Raw genomic sequence first — 19,685 nt, 5'->3', positions numbered from 1 at the left:
AAGAGCCAATTTACGTCTTTTGCTGAGATTTTAAATCCCGGTTGGGGTCATGTGGATAGGGGGTGGTTGGTGCTTGAGACACTTTTGTGTCAGAGTGACAACGGTTGTTTTTAAAACCTGTAACAGAAACTGTTAAGGATGAGTATTCTGCTCAGGGTGGGGGAGTGGTCCCCTGTAGATAGTGATTTTTTTTCAGAACTTTCCAACGTGCTTCTGTGTTGTTATCTAAGAAGCTGTTTTTAGCTTCTTGCTGTAGCTTCTCTGTGATACCCTGGTCTCCCTGGTAAGCTTGTTCCTGGCCTGCTTATACACTGCCCGGGCTCCACGGCTGTAAGCATCTCTTTTGGTCCAAAGCAGCTTCTCAGATTTGAAGTGAACCATGCTTACCATGGCTTACTGTTGTTTTATGCACGAAAGATCTTGGTTTGCATACACATGTCCCAACAAAAACTAATGTAAGAAGTGACAGTTTCAGCAAGCCTATTCAATGGTTAAGGCTAAAAAAACACTCAAATCTGTGTGGTCAAGGCAGGCATTGTATCACCTGACTTCCGAACAGTCCAAACCACACACTCATAAGTTTTTCATTTCTGCCAATAGGTTGGAATGAGATTAAGCAGAGAGTGATCAGAAAGTCCCAAAGCGTCCCTTGGTGACAGCAAAATATGCATCTTTTAAAGCTGTGTAATAGTGGTGCATTGTGTTTTTATCCCTGAGAGGACACTTACTATGTTGTCTGTATTTTGGAGGTTCATTGGAGAGGTTTGCTATATTAAAACCCCCATGAACAATGATGAGAGAATCTGGGTGTTTTAACATCAACCCCAACATCAAAGTTGGGGTTGATGTTCATTTTCTTAGTTCATTTTGTGTATTTGATTTAGAGTCTTATATTGTGCTAGCCCTTTTTCCAGTGATTGGTATATCCTTTTGTGTTCGTGTTCGGCTCCCTCTGTGTTTATTCTGTGGTCATCTTTACTCGGTTTTCTAAATCTGCGCTAATTGGTCACACCTTGTTCTCATGCCACCTATTCACTCTCCCACTAGCTAAAGGCTTCTGTTTATCCTTTCCACCAGAACCTATGTTAAACTATTCCATATCCATATCACTTGTCCTCCTATAGTTCTATGGTGGTCTCAAAGCTCCAGTTGCTTGTCCATGGTTTTAGTAAGGTATTTCATGCTTAAATTCCTTCCCCCTTTACTCCGCCTGTCTACTCGCCTCTCTGCATTTAAGTCTTACTGTTAGGGTTTTTATGACTTTTGTATTATTTATCACTCATCTAAGTGTTTTCCCTCCTTACATGTTACAGGAAGGGAGATGGTCACAAGAATGAGTTATGCTTTTATTCTTTTATTATTTTACTAGCAGCATCTGGGGACTATTCACCAGGTCCCCACTTCCCACTTCCTCTGTTTGTTTATAACCAAGACAGATGAACCCTAACCTTTCTGACCCCCCACACACACACACACATACACACACACACACAAACACACACACACACACATACACACACACACACAAACACACACACACACACACACACACACACACACACACACACACACAAACACACACACCCCCACCCTGAATGATGTTTGAACTGTGTGTGATCAAGCATGTATAAATAAAGAGAGAGGGGGCTAATACTTCGTAGTTTGTGTTGCACAGCTACCCTTGCCGCAAGTACATCTGACTCCGTGTTGTTCCTTACCTCTGAGTTGACTAAATAATACCTATAATTAATTTGGTCCTTCGAGCCGGATATTATAAGAACTAAACTGATTTTATCTTTCTTTGCAGTGACTGGCGGATCTCCGGGAACAGCCTGATGTCGAGTTAAGCGCTGCCGCACAGCCGCACCTAGGCCTGGTGGCTGAAAGTCCCGGTGTGTGACGTTCGCATCTGGCCGGTGGATTATTGTCTTGCTCGATGCCAGGGTGACTCTGGATGTCCGACAGAGTCACCTAGAAGTCAACTCCGAGGTGAGACAGTTTTAAAATACAGTACATGAGATAAAAGTAAGCGCTATATAAATGAAAGAAGAAAAGTACTTAAAAGTCGTTTGGTAGTGTGTCGCCGTAAGGACACTGCATTGGAAAGATTTTATTTCGCCGCAAAGAAATAGTGATAAATTTAGGTAGGATCTCGCCGTAAAGAGATTAAAAACGACTAGGCGCCGTAAAGTGAAACTGGATAACTTGGTTGGTAACATTCCGCCGGAAGGGAATGAAATTAAGTGTTGAATAATAAAGAGAGCTCATAAACTAAGCTAGGTCGACCATACATATTGCTGAAGGGACATAAATATGTTAAAATACTGACTGGGTGAGTGCTGTTGTGTGTGTTCGGAAGACTAAGCATTTTGGAAGAATCATAGCAAGATTCTGCTGGTCTTGTGTTTTCTTTCGCCCAGAATAGAAAGACATATTGGTGATTCTTGGAGATAAAGGTCGGGTTTAATCCCAGAAAATTAACACCGCTGCGAATTAGTCGCAGTAGAAGGGCGTGTTAATGTCCTCTCCTTGAATCTCATGCCAGTGAACTTCTATCTGGGACATTTATAGTATTGTGAACTAAAATTAAACTTAATGGGGGAGAAACAAAGTAAACTAATTAACTTAGAAGGGCATGTAAAGTTTATGGAGAACTATGTAGAAGGAGCAGGTATGATCTGTCATAGATGGAACAAAAAACATGGTTTCTTGGGTAAACTAAATATTAACGATATCTTAAAATTACAAAGGGATTTAAAATTAGAAATAATGAAAACCAAGAAACCAACTAAAAAGGAACAGAGAAAGGTCGAGTATAAATTCTCAGACAAATGGCTGGAACAAAGTAAATTAAGAAACACGCAGAGGCAAGATAAGGAGGAGAAACGGAAGGAGAAGCTGACAGCTGCAGTCTTGGTGCGCCCACATGAGGAAACAGTGGTCGCAACCAGGAAGCGAGGTGTTCGGCCCCCTGCCGTGCAGGAAGCAGGCCAGGAGGCTGGAGCACAACAAATTGGAGGAGAGATAGAAGGAGCTGTAGCAGTTCCTACAACTTCTATAAGTAAGCAAGAAAAAATAAGCAATGCTTTTAAAACAGAAGAACAGAGCTCTTCTAGTGAGTCCTGGTCTCCTAATTCCTGGGGGGGTACAGGAGTGCGAACTAGGAGTAAAGATAAGAAAGCAATTACTAGCATGTACCCAGGCGAAGCCTTAATGGCTCACGAACAGAAATTTCATCCATCTGAAATAAATTTAGAGGGAGACACATTCCCTCTAGTTGAGGTAGCAAATCCAAACATAGGTGACGCTAATCACCGACAGCCGCCAACTATTCTAGTATATAGACCATGGACACAGGAAGACATAACTGCTGCTTTAAAAGGTATCCAATCAATACAAGAAGGCGTGGAAGAATTTCTAGACGCTATTACAGAACTCAGAGGAAGCTTTCATCTTAATGGCAGAGAAATGCTCCAGTGTTTTACCCAGCTGTTTGGTCATTGCTGGTGCAGAGTAGCAGGAGGTTTCACTGGATGAGATGATAATGGTGACATACTAGCACATAATTCACTAGATTTAAGGGATGCCTTACGCTTACTCTTTGAAAGAATTCGAAGAGTTTATATACAGACAGCAGATTATGGTAAAATCTCACAATGCAAACAGAAGGAGGAAGAAGACCCACAAGATTTCTTGGATAGGATGAGACGTGTTTTTAGAGCAAACTCTGCTATACCATATGATGAAGCAGAGGCAGGAGCCTATCAGCAACAGTTGAAGAGAGCCTTTTTGCAAGGCCTTAAAATTTAACTCAGACGGTATATAGATAAACACTGGGTTCATCAAAATACAGGAACTGTTACACAAGCTTTAGAATATGCGGAGCACGCTCATAAAACACAGAAAGATAGGAAGACAGATACGTTTGGAATGCAAGACAGTTTAATGGCTTTGCATCGCTCAGGGGCAAGCGGGCAAAGAGGACGGAGGGGATTTAGAGGTCACAGAGGAGGAGGAGGAGGAGGGCCACGACACAGTTACACACAGAGCAATGTGTGTCTGAGGTGTGGAAAAAAAGGGCATTATGCTAGAGAATGTAGGACAATTTTACAAAACCCTGGCGCAAGAGATGAAAACTGCTGGATCTGCAATGAGCCAGGACATTTTGCAAGAGAATGTAATGAAAAGCGGGTGTATAACCCCAACTCTACCCAGAATTGACAATTACAGCCACAGCCCCCACCTCCTCCCCCACTAGCAGAGAGAAACAGTAGTGAAATGGAGGAAGTTGACATACAAGCAGCATTGGAACTTATAGCACTAAGTAGGACGCAAGATTTGCCATATAAAAACATCATAATAAATGGCAAAGTATATAGCTGTTTGTGTGATACAGGGGCATGTAGAACTGTGCTAACTAAACCTCCACCCGGAGTAAAATATTCTAACACCGCAGTGCATGTTAGATCAGCAGCTGGCACATCAGAGGTACATTACCTAAGTGCACCAGTAACAATAACAGAACCGGAGACAAAACTTACTTGTCAGACTCCCGTTCTGATAAGTCAAAAATGCCCAGTAAACCTGTTGGGAAGAGATCTTGTGCAAAAGTTGCATATAAATATAGTATCAACAGAAACAGGTATGAAAGCTGTAGTAGAAGAAGATGCCCTAGTCCTAAATGAACTCTCACAGCCACATTATTACTGGTCCCTCGATCTAGGCCCCACACCAACAGCTCGAGAACTGCTGAGGAGAACCAGAGAAAAACAAAGCTCCCAAGAGGCACAGTACATGCTAGATACTGAACTCCATGTAACCATGAGATATAAAAATACTGCAGGGCCAGATTATCAGTATGATACTGTTTTTCACAGAGAAAATAATCAGACTGTTACCATACAGCATCTGTATGTTGACCCCAAAACAGGGAAATCCTCCACCTCAATCATACTGTCAGGAAGACAGCTTCAACAGTTTAAAGGCAGTACACCTCATCTGTCATTAACTAAACCTGTGTGGGGTCAGTGGAAAGAATTAGAAAACTTTATACAGCGTGCTGAAAGAGGGAGATATGAGGCATTAACAAGCTCTGACTGGAAAGTAGATCCTAACACAGGAATCTGGAAACTCACTCTAGGGTGGATAGTCAAAGTTCATCCAAAGACACATTTGGATGAGGCAAAGTGACAAATACAGGGCCTAGCTCAAAGCAAAGAGAGCAACAGGCACCCTGCCTTAGCTGCTGTCCCACCTGAACTGTGGTCCCAATCATCGACTGATGTAGGACTTATAAAGGGGTTTCCACCATATAAGGTTAAATTAATATCTGAAGAAAGGCCAGTAGTTCGCCAGTATCCCTTGAAACCAGAAGCTGAAGAGGGTATTAAGCCAGTAATACAGGACATGCTGAAATCAGGAATATTAAGGGAAGCACCTGATGCTACATGCAACACACCTATCTTTCCAGTGCAGAAAGCCAGCACAGGAAAGTGGAGGATGGTTCAGGATCTTAGACCGATAAATAAAATAGTGGAGCATGCTGCTCCTGACGTCCCGAATCCACATACATTACTGCATTCATTAACTCCAGATAAAAAATATTTCTCAGTGGTAGATCTTAGCAATGCTTTCTTTACAGTACCACTGTATGAAGAGTCACAGCATTTATTTGTCTTTCAGTTTAAAGGGAAAAAATACACTTACACCAGACTACCACAAGGCTTCAGTGAAAGTCCACATGTATATACACAAGCCTTAAGATACTCTATGAGCACCTGTGAGGTGCCTGAACATAGTCAAGTCCTGTTGTATGTAGATGATATTCTTATAGCTTCAGACACTCAACAACACTGTGAGGAAGCTACCATAACAGTTCTGAAACATCTCTACCAGACGGGGCACAAAGCTTCTAGGGATAAACTGCAGTTTTGCAAGGAGAAAGTGATTTATTTGGGACATATGTTATCACAACATGGCCGTTCACTCCTAAGTAGTAGAAAAACAGCTATAAAAGAAGCCCCAAAACCTCGAACTAAACAACAAATGATGTCCTTTCTGGGACTGTGTCACTTTTGCAGAGAATGGATACCAGACTATGCAGCCATTGTACAACCTTTGCAATCTATGATCTATGGCAAAGACATGACTTTAAAAGACAAAATCACATGGACTAAGGAAGGAGAAGTAGCATTCACAGAGCTAAAAAATCTGCTTCAAACAACAGTCACCTTAGCTCTGCCTGATTATAGCCAGCCTTTCACACTTTGTGTAGATGCATGTAAGGGATATGTGAAAGCTGTATTAACCCGGCCATTTGGCTCCAAAAACAGACCTTTAGCATTTTATTCTAAAAAATTGGACTCTGTGGCATCTGGATTTCCAAATTTATTGCAGAGCTGCATCGCAGCAGTAGAAGTCGTGAAACAGACAGCTGAAATTGTGCTGTGTCACCCGCTCACACTGAAAGTTCCTCATTCAGTGTCACTTATATTGCTACAAACTTCACTTCCTTTCTTGACTCATGCAAGGCATATTACGTTGACCTTATTGTTACTCTCGCAACCAAATATAACTCTGCAAAGATGTGGTCCACTGAACCCTAGCACATTAATTCCAACAGCAGAAGATGGAAAACCACATTCTTGTAAAACAAAGGTAGAGGAAGATACAAAACCTAGGCAAGATATCTCTCAGACTCCTCTGGAGAACTCACAAATAATCTTTGTAGATGGATCAGCATCAAAAGATGAATATGGAAAAAACAGAGTTGGTTATGCACTAACCACTGAAACTAAAATGATAGAATCACAGGCCCTGCCCCATACATGCTCAGCACAGACTGCAGAGCTGTATGCTGTTATCAGAGCGTGTGAACTATATGAAGGAAAAATCCTAACCATTTATACAGACAGCCAATATGTATTCAGTTCTGTTCACCATTTTGCTAAAATATGGGAAAATAGAGGGTTTAAAACATCAGCTGGAACAGAATTGACACATTTTAATCTGTTAAAACAACTGCTGTTAGCTATCCAGCTACCTGCAAGGACAGCACTTTGAAAATGTAAAGCGCATCGATCTGATGAAACCATGGAAACGAAGGGGAACACCTTTGCTGATATTTCTGCTAAAATAGCTTCGAGACTTCCCCTCACTTTGAAAATGTCAGATCTCCTATTTATAGATACAGATGTGCTGAAAGATTCACAACAATCTGCACCAGCTGCAGAAGTTAAATCATGGCTGAATAGAGGGGCCATAAAGAAAGATGACATTTATCATTTGGGAAATAAGCCAATATTACCAAAGAATTTATACAACACGGTGGCCCATGCGACACACGGGGTTTCCCATGTGTCGACAGGAGGGATGATACACTTAGTAAATCTACATTTCCATACCATACATTTTTCTGATTATGCGAAAATTGTTTGTAGATCATGTATTATCTGCTGCAAACATAATCCACAGGGGAACATGAGACCCAAAAGAGGCCAGTTCCCAGCAGCTATTCATCCTTTTCACACGATACACATGGATTTCATAGAGTTATCATGGTCAGGGGGAAAGAAATATTGTTTAGTGGTCATAGATGCATTTTCGAAGTGGGTTGAGATGTACCCTGCAAAACACTGTGATGCGTTCACAGTAGCGAAGAGTTTAGTGACACATTTCTTCCCTGCATATGGTATCCCACAAATCATAAAATCAGATAATGGGACTCATTTTGTAAATAATGTAATAGAACTGTGCTCTAAAGCATTAGGGTTTCAGTTAAAAAAACATTGTTCTTACCACCCACAATCTGCTGGGCTGGTTGAACGAACAAATGGAACAATAAAAAATAGATTAAGGAAAACAATGGAAGAAACAGGGAGGCCATGGCCTGAATGTCTATCTCTGGTTAAATTATGGATGAGAATAACTCCAAATCAAACTGGTCTCACTCCATTTGAAATAGTACATGGCAGACCTTTTCCATTGCCATCAGAAATGGATGACATAGGAAAAGCACAGCAGGAAACATCATTAGTTGAATGGATGAATAAAATGTTACAAACAAAAGAAGTACAGTTGTCCAGTAGTCTGCCAGTAAATTCTGCTCCGATTTCACAGAACAACCTGAGGCCTGGGGACCTGGTCCTGATTAAGACATTCCACAGAAAGAACTGGAGAGGGCCATACCGTGTTCTCCTGACCACACCGACAGCTCTGAAAATTGCAGAGAGACCATCCTGGATCCACAAGAGCCACTGTAAGCTAATATTGCCGTTACAGGAGCCAAACCAACCGACGGGGTAACAGGGGAAAGACCGGGTACAAAGGGGTTGGAAACCCATATGGTCCAACATCTCAAACCAGCGAAGAAAACAACTGACCTGTGCCCATTTTAGCATGGCTTTCTGTGACGTGTAGACAGGACTGATAAGCCTGAGCTTAAACCTGGTAGCAGGGCTCTTTCTCTGTTTAAGACAGGATCCACAGGATGCAACATCACACGAGAAGAGATGGACAAGATGGACACTGGACCCAAAAAGCAGATGATTATGATGACATGTTGTAAATGAATATATCTTCAATGCCTGAGTGTATTCATAATTGTACTTCATAAAATGACCTTATAGCAGAAAATCGAAAGAAGTTGCTGTTTAAGTGAAATGAGAAAAAGTGCAATGATGATATGAACAAGGCTTGATTCAATTCTTTTATTTTTTATTATTACACTTTGTTTCTTTGTTTTATTATATTGTTTCACTCTGCCATGATTGGTGGTTGTCTAGGGGCGGAGGGACCGTGTAAGTGTTTCCCACAAAATAATCTGTTTTCCGTCCTGTGGGTTTGTGCTTACACAGAGTGTTTCATTTTACATGTATGTACTCATGACTTATTCGTGATAAAACAGGGGGGAACTGTTGGGGGTTTTTATGATTTTTGTATTATTTATCACTCATCTAAGTGCTTTTCCCTCCTTACATGTTACAGGAAGGGAGATGGTCACAAGAATGAGTTATGCTTTTATTCTTTTATTATTTTTTTATTATTTTACTAGCAGCATCTGGGGACTATTCACCAGGTCCCCACTTCCCACTTCCTCTGTTTGTTTATAACCAAGACAGATGAACCCTAACCTTTCTGACCCCACACACACACACACATACACACACACACACACACAAACACCCCCACCCTGAATGATGTTTGAACTGTGTGTGACCAAGCATGTATAAATAAAGAGAGAGGGGGCTAATACTTCGTAGTTTGTGTTGCACAGCTACCCTCTCCGCAAGTATAACTGACTCTGTGTCGTTCCTTACCTCTGAGTTGACTAAATAATACCTATCACCTACCATAATAACCAACGTCAGAAGTATCAGACCATGAGGATCCAGCACACCCACTTTACTTTTAACTTAATAGATTAAAATCAAAGGTGAGGGTATACTTTGATACGCTGGCTCAACCCTGTTCTCTCTGGAGGCATTTAGTTGTCACTGGTGCCTGCCTAGATTATCTAGGGAAACAAACTCATATGCCTCCCTCCTTCGGTCCAATGAAACGCTAGCAGAGGTAGAGGACACCAAAAAGATACCTTTGCCGAACTTTTCTGTTTGCCCGACAATCTCCATGTAGCCTAAAGATTTAGGCAGCCCCGGTTGATGTAGTCTTCCCTCTCATCTCAGACCCTTTAGATGTAATTTCCCCATCCCCGCTGCTGCCTTAGTGGCCTTCACCCCTGCGCCTCAGGCCTAATCTATGGCACAAGCCTTGCTTGAGGCTTCAGAAAATTCACAAACCAAAGAAACGCAAGAAGGGCGTAGAGAAGATGCAGCGAAATGTGAAAAAATTACAGACATATTTGGCACCACAAGTGCACAGGCTGTTGGGGAGACACAGCTGTAGAACAGAGGAAGATGTAGCCTTCAAGACTGCGGATTCAGAGGAGGAGAAGAATGGAGACTAGACACAGCAGGGCCAGATTGAGGAGGAGGTCATGTTAGCTACTAACAGCCCGGTAAGATGTAGCAGAAAACATTAGAACTAGCTGAATGAATTAAGCATGAAAAACACAATATTTTGTCGTCAAAAGGAGAAACCTCACCGTTACAGTAGCAAAAACAAGCTATCTTCGTGCTATAATAAGATGGCATGTGTCACCATTATGTACAATTTAATATAAAGACAGATGTTTCATGCAGACGGAGGGCTGTTGTATGTGTTGGGAGGGAAGTGAGAGAGATTCGCCTACATTTGCCGTGGTTTTTGAATAATGCTGAGCAGTCCAACTTACAGTGCTATTTTAGATTGCCCTAAAGTTATTGTTTTTATCATTATGATGCAGAGGTGGGCAGAATACCCAAAAATGCCAGGGCCAGTTTTGGTCCCAGTCCAGGCCTACGTCTGTGTGCAGGCTTTTGTAGTTATGTGGTCCATGCCTTGTGAATTTCAACTGAACTGTTAAACTGACTTTGTCACACAATCCTATCAAGGGCTCACTTGTCCCTGTTGCATATGCACTTTTTTCATCCACATCTTTCCATCCAACTCAACTTTCTGTTAAAACGTTTGGATACTGCAGCAATCATCTTTTGTGGCTTAACCTGTTTGTGGAGGGTAACTGTCAATTCAGCAGTTACCTGCTAGATTGTGTAAGTCATAACAATGTTTCTGAGTTAAAAATATTTTTTTATTGGTGTAATGTAATATTCTACTTTCTGAGAAACTGAATTTTGGTTCATTAGATGTAAGCCAGAATTATTACTAAACAAATTTAGTTTTCAATTCACCGATATGTACCTGTAGTTATCTGCTGCTGAAGACCCCCTTGCAGTGTTAATAACAATGAGCTGTAAGCAGTTTTTCACTTCATGATTTGTAGAATGAACCTTTAATGGGTAACAGAGAAACATTCTATAGATTAGTTATCCATATAATCTGCTTTCAGTAGAAACAATTTTTTTTATGATGCATTATTTAAATTTTTTTTTTATTCCTTATTATGTGTCCTTTTTTCATTTTGAGTACACACCACTTTAAAGGTCTCTGAATGGCCATGTTTTGTAGTGGTGCTGTCAGGATTAATGTCCTAAACTAACGGTGATGAACAGAGAAAGAAAAACAAAGAAACTTCCATGAGCCTACATGGGTTAGCACCAAGTAAAATCCTAATTTTTAACTAGATTGGTTCAGTCATTTAAACAACACAAAACTCATTCTGTGTTTGGTTTCTTAGAAAGAACTGGTTGCACTGCTTCCTCTGTAATATGTGACAGAGGTGTGATAAAACAAAATGATTGCTTTTTAGTATGCTCAGCTGATTTCTCCAGATGAATCAGTGTGGCTATTAACACCAATCACATACTATTAGGGTTTGACAGCACACAAAAACCTGCTGGCTAACCTATTTAGAATGCACAAACTGAGACAGAAATATCTGCATCTTAACATTTCTCTTCACATATGTCACAATCCTGTTATGATTTAGCTCTAATGTATACTTGACATTTAAAGTGAGACAAGGGAATGCATAAAACAACTGCATAAAAATAAATAAATAAAATAAAAGCTGGTACAAATCCAGAGGTGGGCATGTGAAGAAAGGATTTTTAACTTTAAACACAAAATCTGATGCCAAGAAAAGCTGACTATGCACAAACAATGATATGACAAGCTGAAACCCTCTGAGTAAAAACACAGGGAGTACATGGATATTACACTAAGCAGATTTAGTGAGAAAAGTGTTTGTTCCCTTTGTGATTTTAATTGTTTTCTATGAATGTTTCACATCATCAAACAAATTTTAATCTTAGACAAAGATAACACAAATAAACAAAAAAAGTAGTGTTTAAATTATTTACGAGTTTATTATGAAGGGGAAAACCCACATCCAAACTACATTGTCCTGTGTAAAAAAGTAATGTTCTCTAAACCTAATACCTGGTTGGGCAGCAATAAACAGCAGCAACATCAATCAATTGTTTGTGATAAGTTGCAGTGAGTCTTTTTCACCATTGTGAAGGAATTTGGGCAAACTCATCTTTGTAGAATCATTGTAATTCAGCCACATTTGAGGGTTTTCTAGCATGAAATGCCTTTTTAAGGTAATCTCAATCTGATTCAGGTCAGGTCTTTGACAAAGCCACCTGAAAGTCCTTATTTTCTTTTTCACAAGCCCTTCAGAGGTGGACCTGCTGGTGTTTTTTTGGATCATTCTCCTGCTGTAGGTGGGGTCATGAACAGATGACCGGATATATGTGGTTGACCACAGAATACATGATTCCATTTACCAAGGCAAGTCTTCCAGCTCCTGAGTCAGCAGAACAGCCCCTTCTTAATAAAAACCTTCAATTAAAAACTGCTTTTTGTTTTCACTAATATATGCATTTGTTTGTTGATCTAAAACATTTTCATCACCACTGTATATTATAGCAGAATGATTTTGTAATGCCTCATGCTGCAGAAGGATTTGCTGACCCAAACTGGATGTTTAACTTAGAAATTATCTCCAGATCATTTCCAGCCACCGCTCTACATTTGTATGCAACTAGTTTCTGCCTGAAGAATATTGGTGATGCAGCTAGGCAGCGGTGTGTTGATCAATGAGAAGTCACTGTTCTGAATGTCTCGTTCCAATCATGACGAGTTCTACCTGGGCACGAACCAATAAGACACAGGATTTCACTAAGCTGGGTGGTGTTAAATCCTCTGAAGTAAGACAGGCCTGTTTTAAATTAGATTTAATTACATCAGACATTGTGTGAAACCGCAGACTGGAGTCATTCATCTTTTAAGCTGTCATTTCCCAGGGCCGCCATTCTTATACCATTCTTATCACTGCTCCTGGAGGAAATGAACATCCACGGATATTAACAAACTTATAAATGACAATACACAATATGCTAAAACTACCATCATTCTTTGCAGTGTAATGAACAATTGTGATGCAGCTCAAAACTAACCTGTGGGTTGGAAGTGGTGTGAACTGGTACGTCACTCCCAGGTCTTCAAAGTACAGCCAAGTTAAGAGCCTAAAACTTTGGACAATATGTATTCTTTTTTTCTGTTTTACATATTTAAATGGATCCACAATGCTTACAGGTGGATTTCTCAGTCTATGCTTCAGTCTGTCTCTGAGCTAGGACCTTAACAAAGTTTTAAAATTGTCCATCAGGAGAACTTCAGCCTGGGTTCACATGACCCATCTCTGATCCCTGCTCCATTGAGTTCCTGGCTGCTGCCTGGTGTTGGATGGAGTCAAATGTGTGATTGTATAACCTGGAATTGCATCTTAAATTATAATTTTGGTTTGTGGTAAAATGCTTGTTTTGGGTATTAAAAATCTTTGTAGTATTACTGCAACCAACACAAGAATGTACCAAATATTTCCACAGTCAGTTGGACTTTTTATTATCAAACTATATAATATTAGTAATTTAGTTGCAATAATTAGCATGTTTGACTGGTAAAATCCACCAACCCCAACTGAATTTCTAATATAGATGATGGCTTACAGAACTCCATAATGCACTAAACTCAAAATTAAGATACTCAGAGTTGGCTGAACTCGTTGATATATAGAAATGGAAGCTTTCCTATGTAAGTCAACTCCGAGTTTGTTAAAGCTTCTTTTGGAAATCCCCTGGAGGTCTGCTTATGTTAGATGAAAGCACACATATACCAGAAAGTATACTTTGTTCATCTCCTCAGAAAGCTGTACTAAGCTGTGTTTATTGAAATTTAAAATGTTCTTTAACTGTAATTTATTCACTTTGAAGCTGTTATTTTTCATTACATCCTCTGATAGCCATGTAACATATGTACATATTTATTTACATATACCTCCTTGTACAAATTTACTGTTTACAGCATATTATATAGTATATATTTTCATATCATGCCTTCTGCAGTGTATATTACACTTCATCTATCATATCTCCATTTTAAGAGAAAACCTTCTTAAACGCCTTGTTCTCTCAGTTAGTCAACAGGATACTGTCAACTATCCCAACTAATAGCGGCATCTACCACTAAATCCACAATGCTTCTGACTTGTTAGCAACAACATGACAGAAGTTAGCCGGTTCTACTAGCTCCTTTTCAGAACCAGGCTGTCATAATGAGGCTCAGCAGCTGCTTCCTAGAGGCTTGACCTCAGTCAATAGGAGAGAAGCTGAGGCGTTAACGCTGTTCCAGCTCGTATTTACATTTCCAAGAGCATGTTGAGGAGGAAAAGACAATACAGAGACAGAGGAATATAAAAAAGAAGGGAAATAAAAGGGCTCAGGGAAAACCGTTGGGTAAAAAAATACTACAGGGATATATTAGAGGACAAAATATAGCAGTGCTTAAGAAATAAAAGGACAGTAAAATAGTTTGAAAAATAATATATTTTTGAGGAAAAAAACGTGTTTCAAGAAGACAGGTCAAAGGACTACTGGAAAGACGGAACCACAATAAGGCTGCAGGTCCAGATGGTGTCAGCCCTAGAATCCTGAAGGGCTGTGCAGAGCAGCTCTGTGGGATTCTGCAGCACCACTTCAACCTTAGCCTGGCCCAGAAGTAGGTTCCGGGGTTGTGGAAGACCTCCTGTCTTGTTCCGGTACCAAATAAAACTCACCCATCAGTCCTCAATGACTATAGACCTGTTGCCCTGACATCCCACATCATGAAGGTCCTAGAGAGACTCCTGTTGGCCCACCTGAGAAAGCAAACAGTAAACCATCAGGATCCCCTTCAGTTTGCTTATCGTTGTGGAGTTGGAGTTGAAGATGCCATCAAACACCAGTTTCAACAAACCCACTGTCATCTGGACAAAGCCAGCAGCACTGTGAGGATCATGTTCTCTGATTTCTCCAGAACATTTAACACAATCCAACCTGATTTGCTTTGTCAGAAACTCCAGAAGACTCAGGTGGAGGCCTCAACAATCTCCTGGATCAAAGACTACCTGACAAACAGACCACAGTTTGTGAGACTGAAGTGTTATGAGTCAAACCAGGTAGTCAGCAGCACAGGAGCACCACAGGGGACGGTACTCTCACCATTCCTTTTCACTCTGTACACCTCAGACTTCCAGTACAAGACAGACTCCTGTCATCTGCAGAAATACTCGGATGATTCTGCAGTCGTGGGGTGGATCAGAGATGGAGAAGAAGCTGAGTACAGGAAGGTGGTGGACCGCTTTGTGGCATGGTGTGGAAACAATCATCTCATTTTGAACGTGACTAAAACAAAGGAGATGATTGTAGATTTTAAGAGAAACAGGAATAAGTCAAAAACTATTTCTATCATGGGAGAAGAAGTGGAGGTGGTGGAGGAGTATAAATACCTCGGTGTTCACCTGGACAACAGACTGGAGTGGAGATGCAACTGTGAAGCCATCTACAAGAAGGGACAGAGCAGACTGTTCTTCTTGAGGAAGCTTAGGTCCTTTGGTGTTTGCAGCAAGATGCTGCATATCTTCTATAAGTCTGTTGTGGAAAGTGTGATCTGTTCTCCATCATCTGCTGGGGAAGCAGCATCAGAACCAGGGACTTAAAAAAGCTCGACAAGCTGATAAAGAAGGTTGGTTCTGTTCTGGGGACTCCTCTGGAACCTCTGGAGATCATTGTGGAAAGACGGATTCTTCATAAAATGAAGAACATTATGGAGAACCCTGAGCATCCTCTTCACAAGACTGTCCTACAACAACAGAGTGTCTTCAGTCAGAGGCTTCTTCAGATCTGCTGTAAGACGGAGCGCTACAGGAGATCCTTCCTGCTCACAGCCATCAGCATCTACAACGTCTCTTTGAAGAAACCTTCATAATATGAGATATAACAACATTTAATTTCCCTTTGGGATTAATAAAGTATTTTTGAGTTTGAATTGAATGTTTTAAATATATTTGAGTGGTAATAAATATGAAAGAAAAGAAAAGGGGTAGGAAAAATACAACGGCATGAAATTTACTTGCATTAAATAAAAGGAAGAAAGTAGAGTTCAATAAAAAATATGATTTGAAAATTAGTGGTTTAAATAAAAATTTAAACCACTAATGGATTAAAATTTATACATGTATGTATAAGAAGATTATATATATATACAGTACAGACCAAAAGTTTGGACACACCTTCTCATACAAAGAGTTTTCTTTATTTTCATGACTATGAATATTGTAGCTTCACACTGAAGGCATCAAAACTATGAATTAAATCATGTGGAATTATATACTGAACAAAAAAGTGTGAAACAACTGAAAATATGTCTTATATTCTAGGATCTTCAAAGTAGCCACCTTTTGCTTTGATTACTGCTACGCACACTCTTGGCATTCTGTTGATGAGCTTCAAGAGGTAGTCACCTGAAATGGTTTTCCAACAGTCTTGAAGGAGTTCCCAGAGATGCTTAGCACTTGTTGGACCTTTTGCCTTCACTCTGCGGTCCAGCTCACCCCAAACCATCTCGATTGGGTTCAGGTCCGGTGACTGTGGAGGCCAGGTCATCTGGCGCAGCACCCCATCACTCTCCTTCTTGGTCAAATAGTCCTTACACAGCCTGGAGGTGTATTTGGGGTTCATTGTCCTGTTGAAAAATAAATGATGGTCCAACTAAACGCAAACCGGATGGAATAGCATGCTGCTGCAAGATGCTGTGGTAGCCATGCTGGTTCAGTATGCCTTCAATTTTGAATAAATCCCCAACAGTGTCACCAGCAAAGCACCCCCACACCATCACACCTCCTCCTCCATGCTTCACGGTGGGAACCAAGCATGTAGAGTCCATCCGTTCACCTCTTCTGCGCCGCACAAAGACACGGTGGTCAGAACCAAAGATCTCAAACTTGGACTCATCAGACCAAAGCACAGATTTCCACTGGTCGAATGTCCATTCCTTGTGTTCTTTAGCCCAAACAAGTCTCTTCTGCTTGTTGCCTGTCCTCAGCAGTGGTTTCCTAGCAGCTATTTTACCATGAAGGCCTGATTCACACAGTCTCCTCTTAACAGTTGTTCTAGAGATGTGTCTGCTGCTAGAACTCTGTGTGGCATTGACCTGTTCTCTAATCTGAGCTGCTGTTAACCTGTGATTTCTGAGGCTGGTGACTCGGATGAACTTATTGTCCACAGCAGAGGTGACTCTTGGTCTTCCTTTCCTGGGGCGGTCCTCATGTGAGCCAGTTTCTTTGTAGCGCTTGATGGTTTTTGCGACTGCACTTGGGGACACTTTCAAAGTTTTCCCAATTGTTCGGACAGACTGAGCTTCATTTCTTAAAGTAATGATGGCCACTCGTTTTTCTTTACTTAGCTGCTTTTTTCTTGCCATAATACAAATTCTAAGTCTATTCAGTAAGACTATCAGATGTGTACTGTATCCACCTCATGCACAACACAACTGATGGTCCCAAACCCATTTATAAGGCTTGAAATCCCACTTATTAAACCTGACAGGGCACACCTGTGGAGTGAAAACCATTTCAGGTGACTACATATACCTGAAATGGTATAAGTCCATCGCAGGAATTATCAAATTCCTGCGATTGACTGGCGACCTGTCCAGGGTGAACCCCGCCTCTCGCCCATAGACTGCTGGAGATAGGCACCAGCTTCCCCGCGACCCACTATGGAATAAGCGGTAGTAAATGACCGACTGATGACTGATTATTTATAAATTGATCAATTATAGAATAAATCTCTTCTTTTTATTATTTTGTTGCATTTAATTTATATTACTAGACACTTTTTTGGCCGAGGAATTACTTTATTGAGTCAAAATATACGTCACATCCACGTTTAAAGTCCTGGCCTTTACCTGTAGGTAAATGGCCTGCACTTCTATAGCGCTTTATCAAGTCCCCAGAGACCCCAAAGCGCTTTACACTACAGTCATTCACCCATTCATACACATTCACACACTAACAGTGATGTGAATGTCTGACAGAAGTGAGGCTGCCATAGGCGCAGCTGTGTCTTGCTCAAGGACACAACAACTGAGACAGACAGAGCGGGGTTCAAACCAGCAACCCAGCAGTTACAGGACAAACCCCTACCACTTCCCTGCTGAACATATCCGCATTTAAAGGGATAAGTCAGCGTGATTTTGAAATGGAACTGGCCGACATAACGGATAAAGACTTACGGGTTTCCAAGTTCAAAAGCCTGACAGCGGATAGACACAATAGACACAAATAGAATGATTTTGAAAACCACCCCAAACTTGAAAAACATATTTTTGAAACATGGAGTGCCATTCCCGACACATATATGAACAGGAAAATGTATGCATTTGTAGTTCTGTCCATCTTTGGTTCAACATATTTATGTGAGCAAGTTTTCTCCAGCATGAACTTCATAAAGTCCAAATATCACTCCCGCCTCACAAATGAGAGGCTACAATCCTGTGTAAAGATCAAAGTCACATCTTACAGCCCCGACATAAGCAAGATAAGCAGGACATCCTTGGCATTTAGCTTTCGGAAACAAGTCACGTTAAGCAGGCGTGAACACTAGCATTTAATTGGCTATTATAAAAAAAAAAGATAGTTTAGACACAGGTTGATGTTGTTTTTTGTTGCATGTTTAGGTGCTAAACTTGATAATTAAATATAACTCCTAGCTTTCATACACTGGACTTGGCTGCTCAACAAAATGAAACTGTTGCCTGCTTGATTTTGTGATGTAATTCAGCAGAAGCTTTTATCAGGGTCTTGGTGACATTTAAAATAAGACAATTGCAGGAAAGCCAGTGACTGATCCTTGTTAAACCATGGACTAGGGTGGACAGTTTATCTGGTAAGACCTTTGACATTTACAACTGAATGTCATCCAAGGAGATGCAGTACCAGATGTCAGAAAACTATTGAATGATGCCAGCTAATGCAAGAATATGAAAAACAACAATAGACCCAGAACTGAACCTTGTGGAACCCCACAGGTTAGTCAGGTGTAACCACAGGAGAACCTGTCAATCTTGACAGAGAATGTCCTATCAAAGGTATAAAAGGAAAAACTGTCTAATGCAGATTCTCCATCATTCCTGTCTAATGTCTAGTGTATGAAACATTAGACAGAACCTTCAGCCTGTTCAGTCAAATATTATAGTTAACAATATACTTGAACCCATGTACCTAATAAAGCAGCTGGTCAGCGTTACTGAGAAGACCATAGAGAAAAAAATTAACACTCTTTAGAAAACAGCATAAATACACTACTAAACATAAAGTAACTTTGATCAGAGTATCATTAGTTTGGCCCACAAATCAGAAACAGGAACTCACAGCAAGATAGAGAGCAGCATAGACACTGAGAGCAGCTTCCTTTGAGGGAAAGGTCTTGCGGGCCCGCAGGACATCATCCTGATTCCCTGTGCAGGCCTCTTGATGGCTGATGTAGCGCAGGGCTTGTTGGCAGCCAAGTGCTGTGTAGTTTGGCTTACAAACCGTCAGGAAGTAGGGTGCCAGGTTGCCTGTCACTACCTGCCCTGCATTGACAAAGATGTCAACGGTAAAGAGGCCAAAGGCGTAGACTCCTGGGAAAGAAATTAGAAGAGGTTAAAAGTAGAACATGAGACAAACAGATCTAACCACTATATTCAAAAATAAAATTAATGGTCTAACATTACAACAATTCTTCAAAATTTTCTTTTGAGAGTGATTTTTTTCTGCAAGGGCTTATTTTTTGAGATAGTAATAATTGCTTTTTAAATACTTG

General features: G+C 40.7%; 1 protein-coding gene across 6 annotated transcripts in view; it reads right to left on the bottom strand.

Moving 5' to 3' along the window:
- Positions 1–19,685, bottom strand: part of LOC124857760 (phospholipid phosphatase-related protein type 5-like) — a 107,775-nt gene that overhangs the window by 42,245 nt on the left and 45,845 nt on the right. For all 6 annotated transcript variants that reach the window (XM_047349184.1, XM_047349186.1, XM_047349188.1 and 3 more), the window contains one exon: positions 19,253–19,503. In XM_047349184.1, the coding sequence (XP_047205140.1) occupies positions 19,253–19,503 (251 nt within the window). The remainder of the gene's footprint in view (positions 1–19,252; positions 19,504–19,685) is intronic.

The sequence above is a fragment of the Girardinichthys multiradiatus genome, chromosome 21 (assembly GCF_021462225.1).
Source record: "Girardinichthys multiradiatus isolate DD_20200921_A chromosome 21, DD_fGirMul_XY1, whole genome shotgun sequence".
Lineage (NCBI taxonomy): Eukaryota > Metazoa > Chordata > Actinopteri > Cyprinodontiformes > Goodeidae > Girardinichthys > Girardinichthys multiradiatus.
The sequence above is the reverse complement of the archived record's forward strand: the minus strand, read 5'-3'. Positions and strand labels throughout refer to the sequence as shown.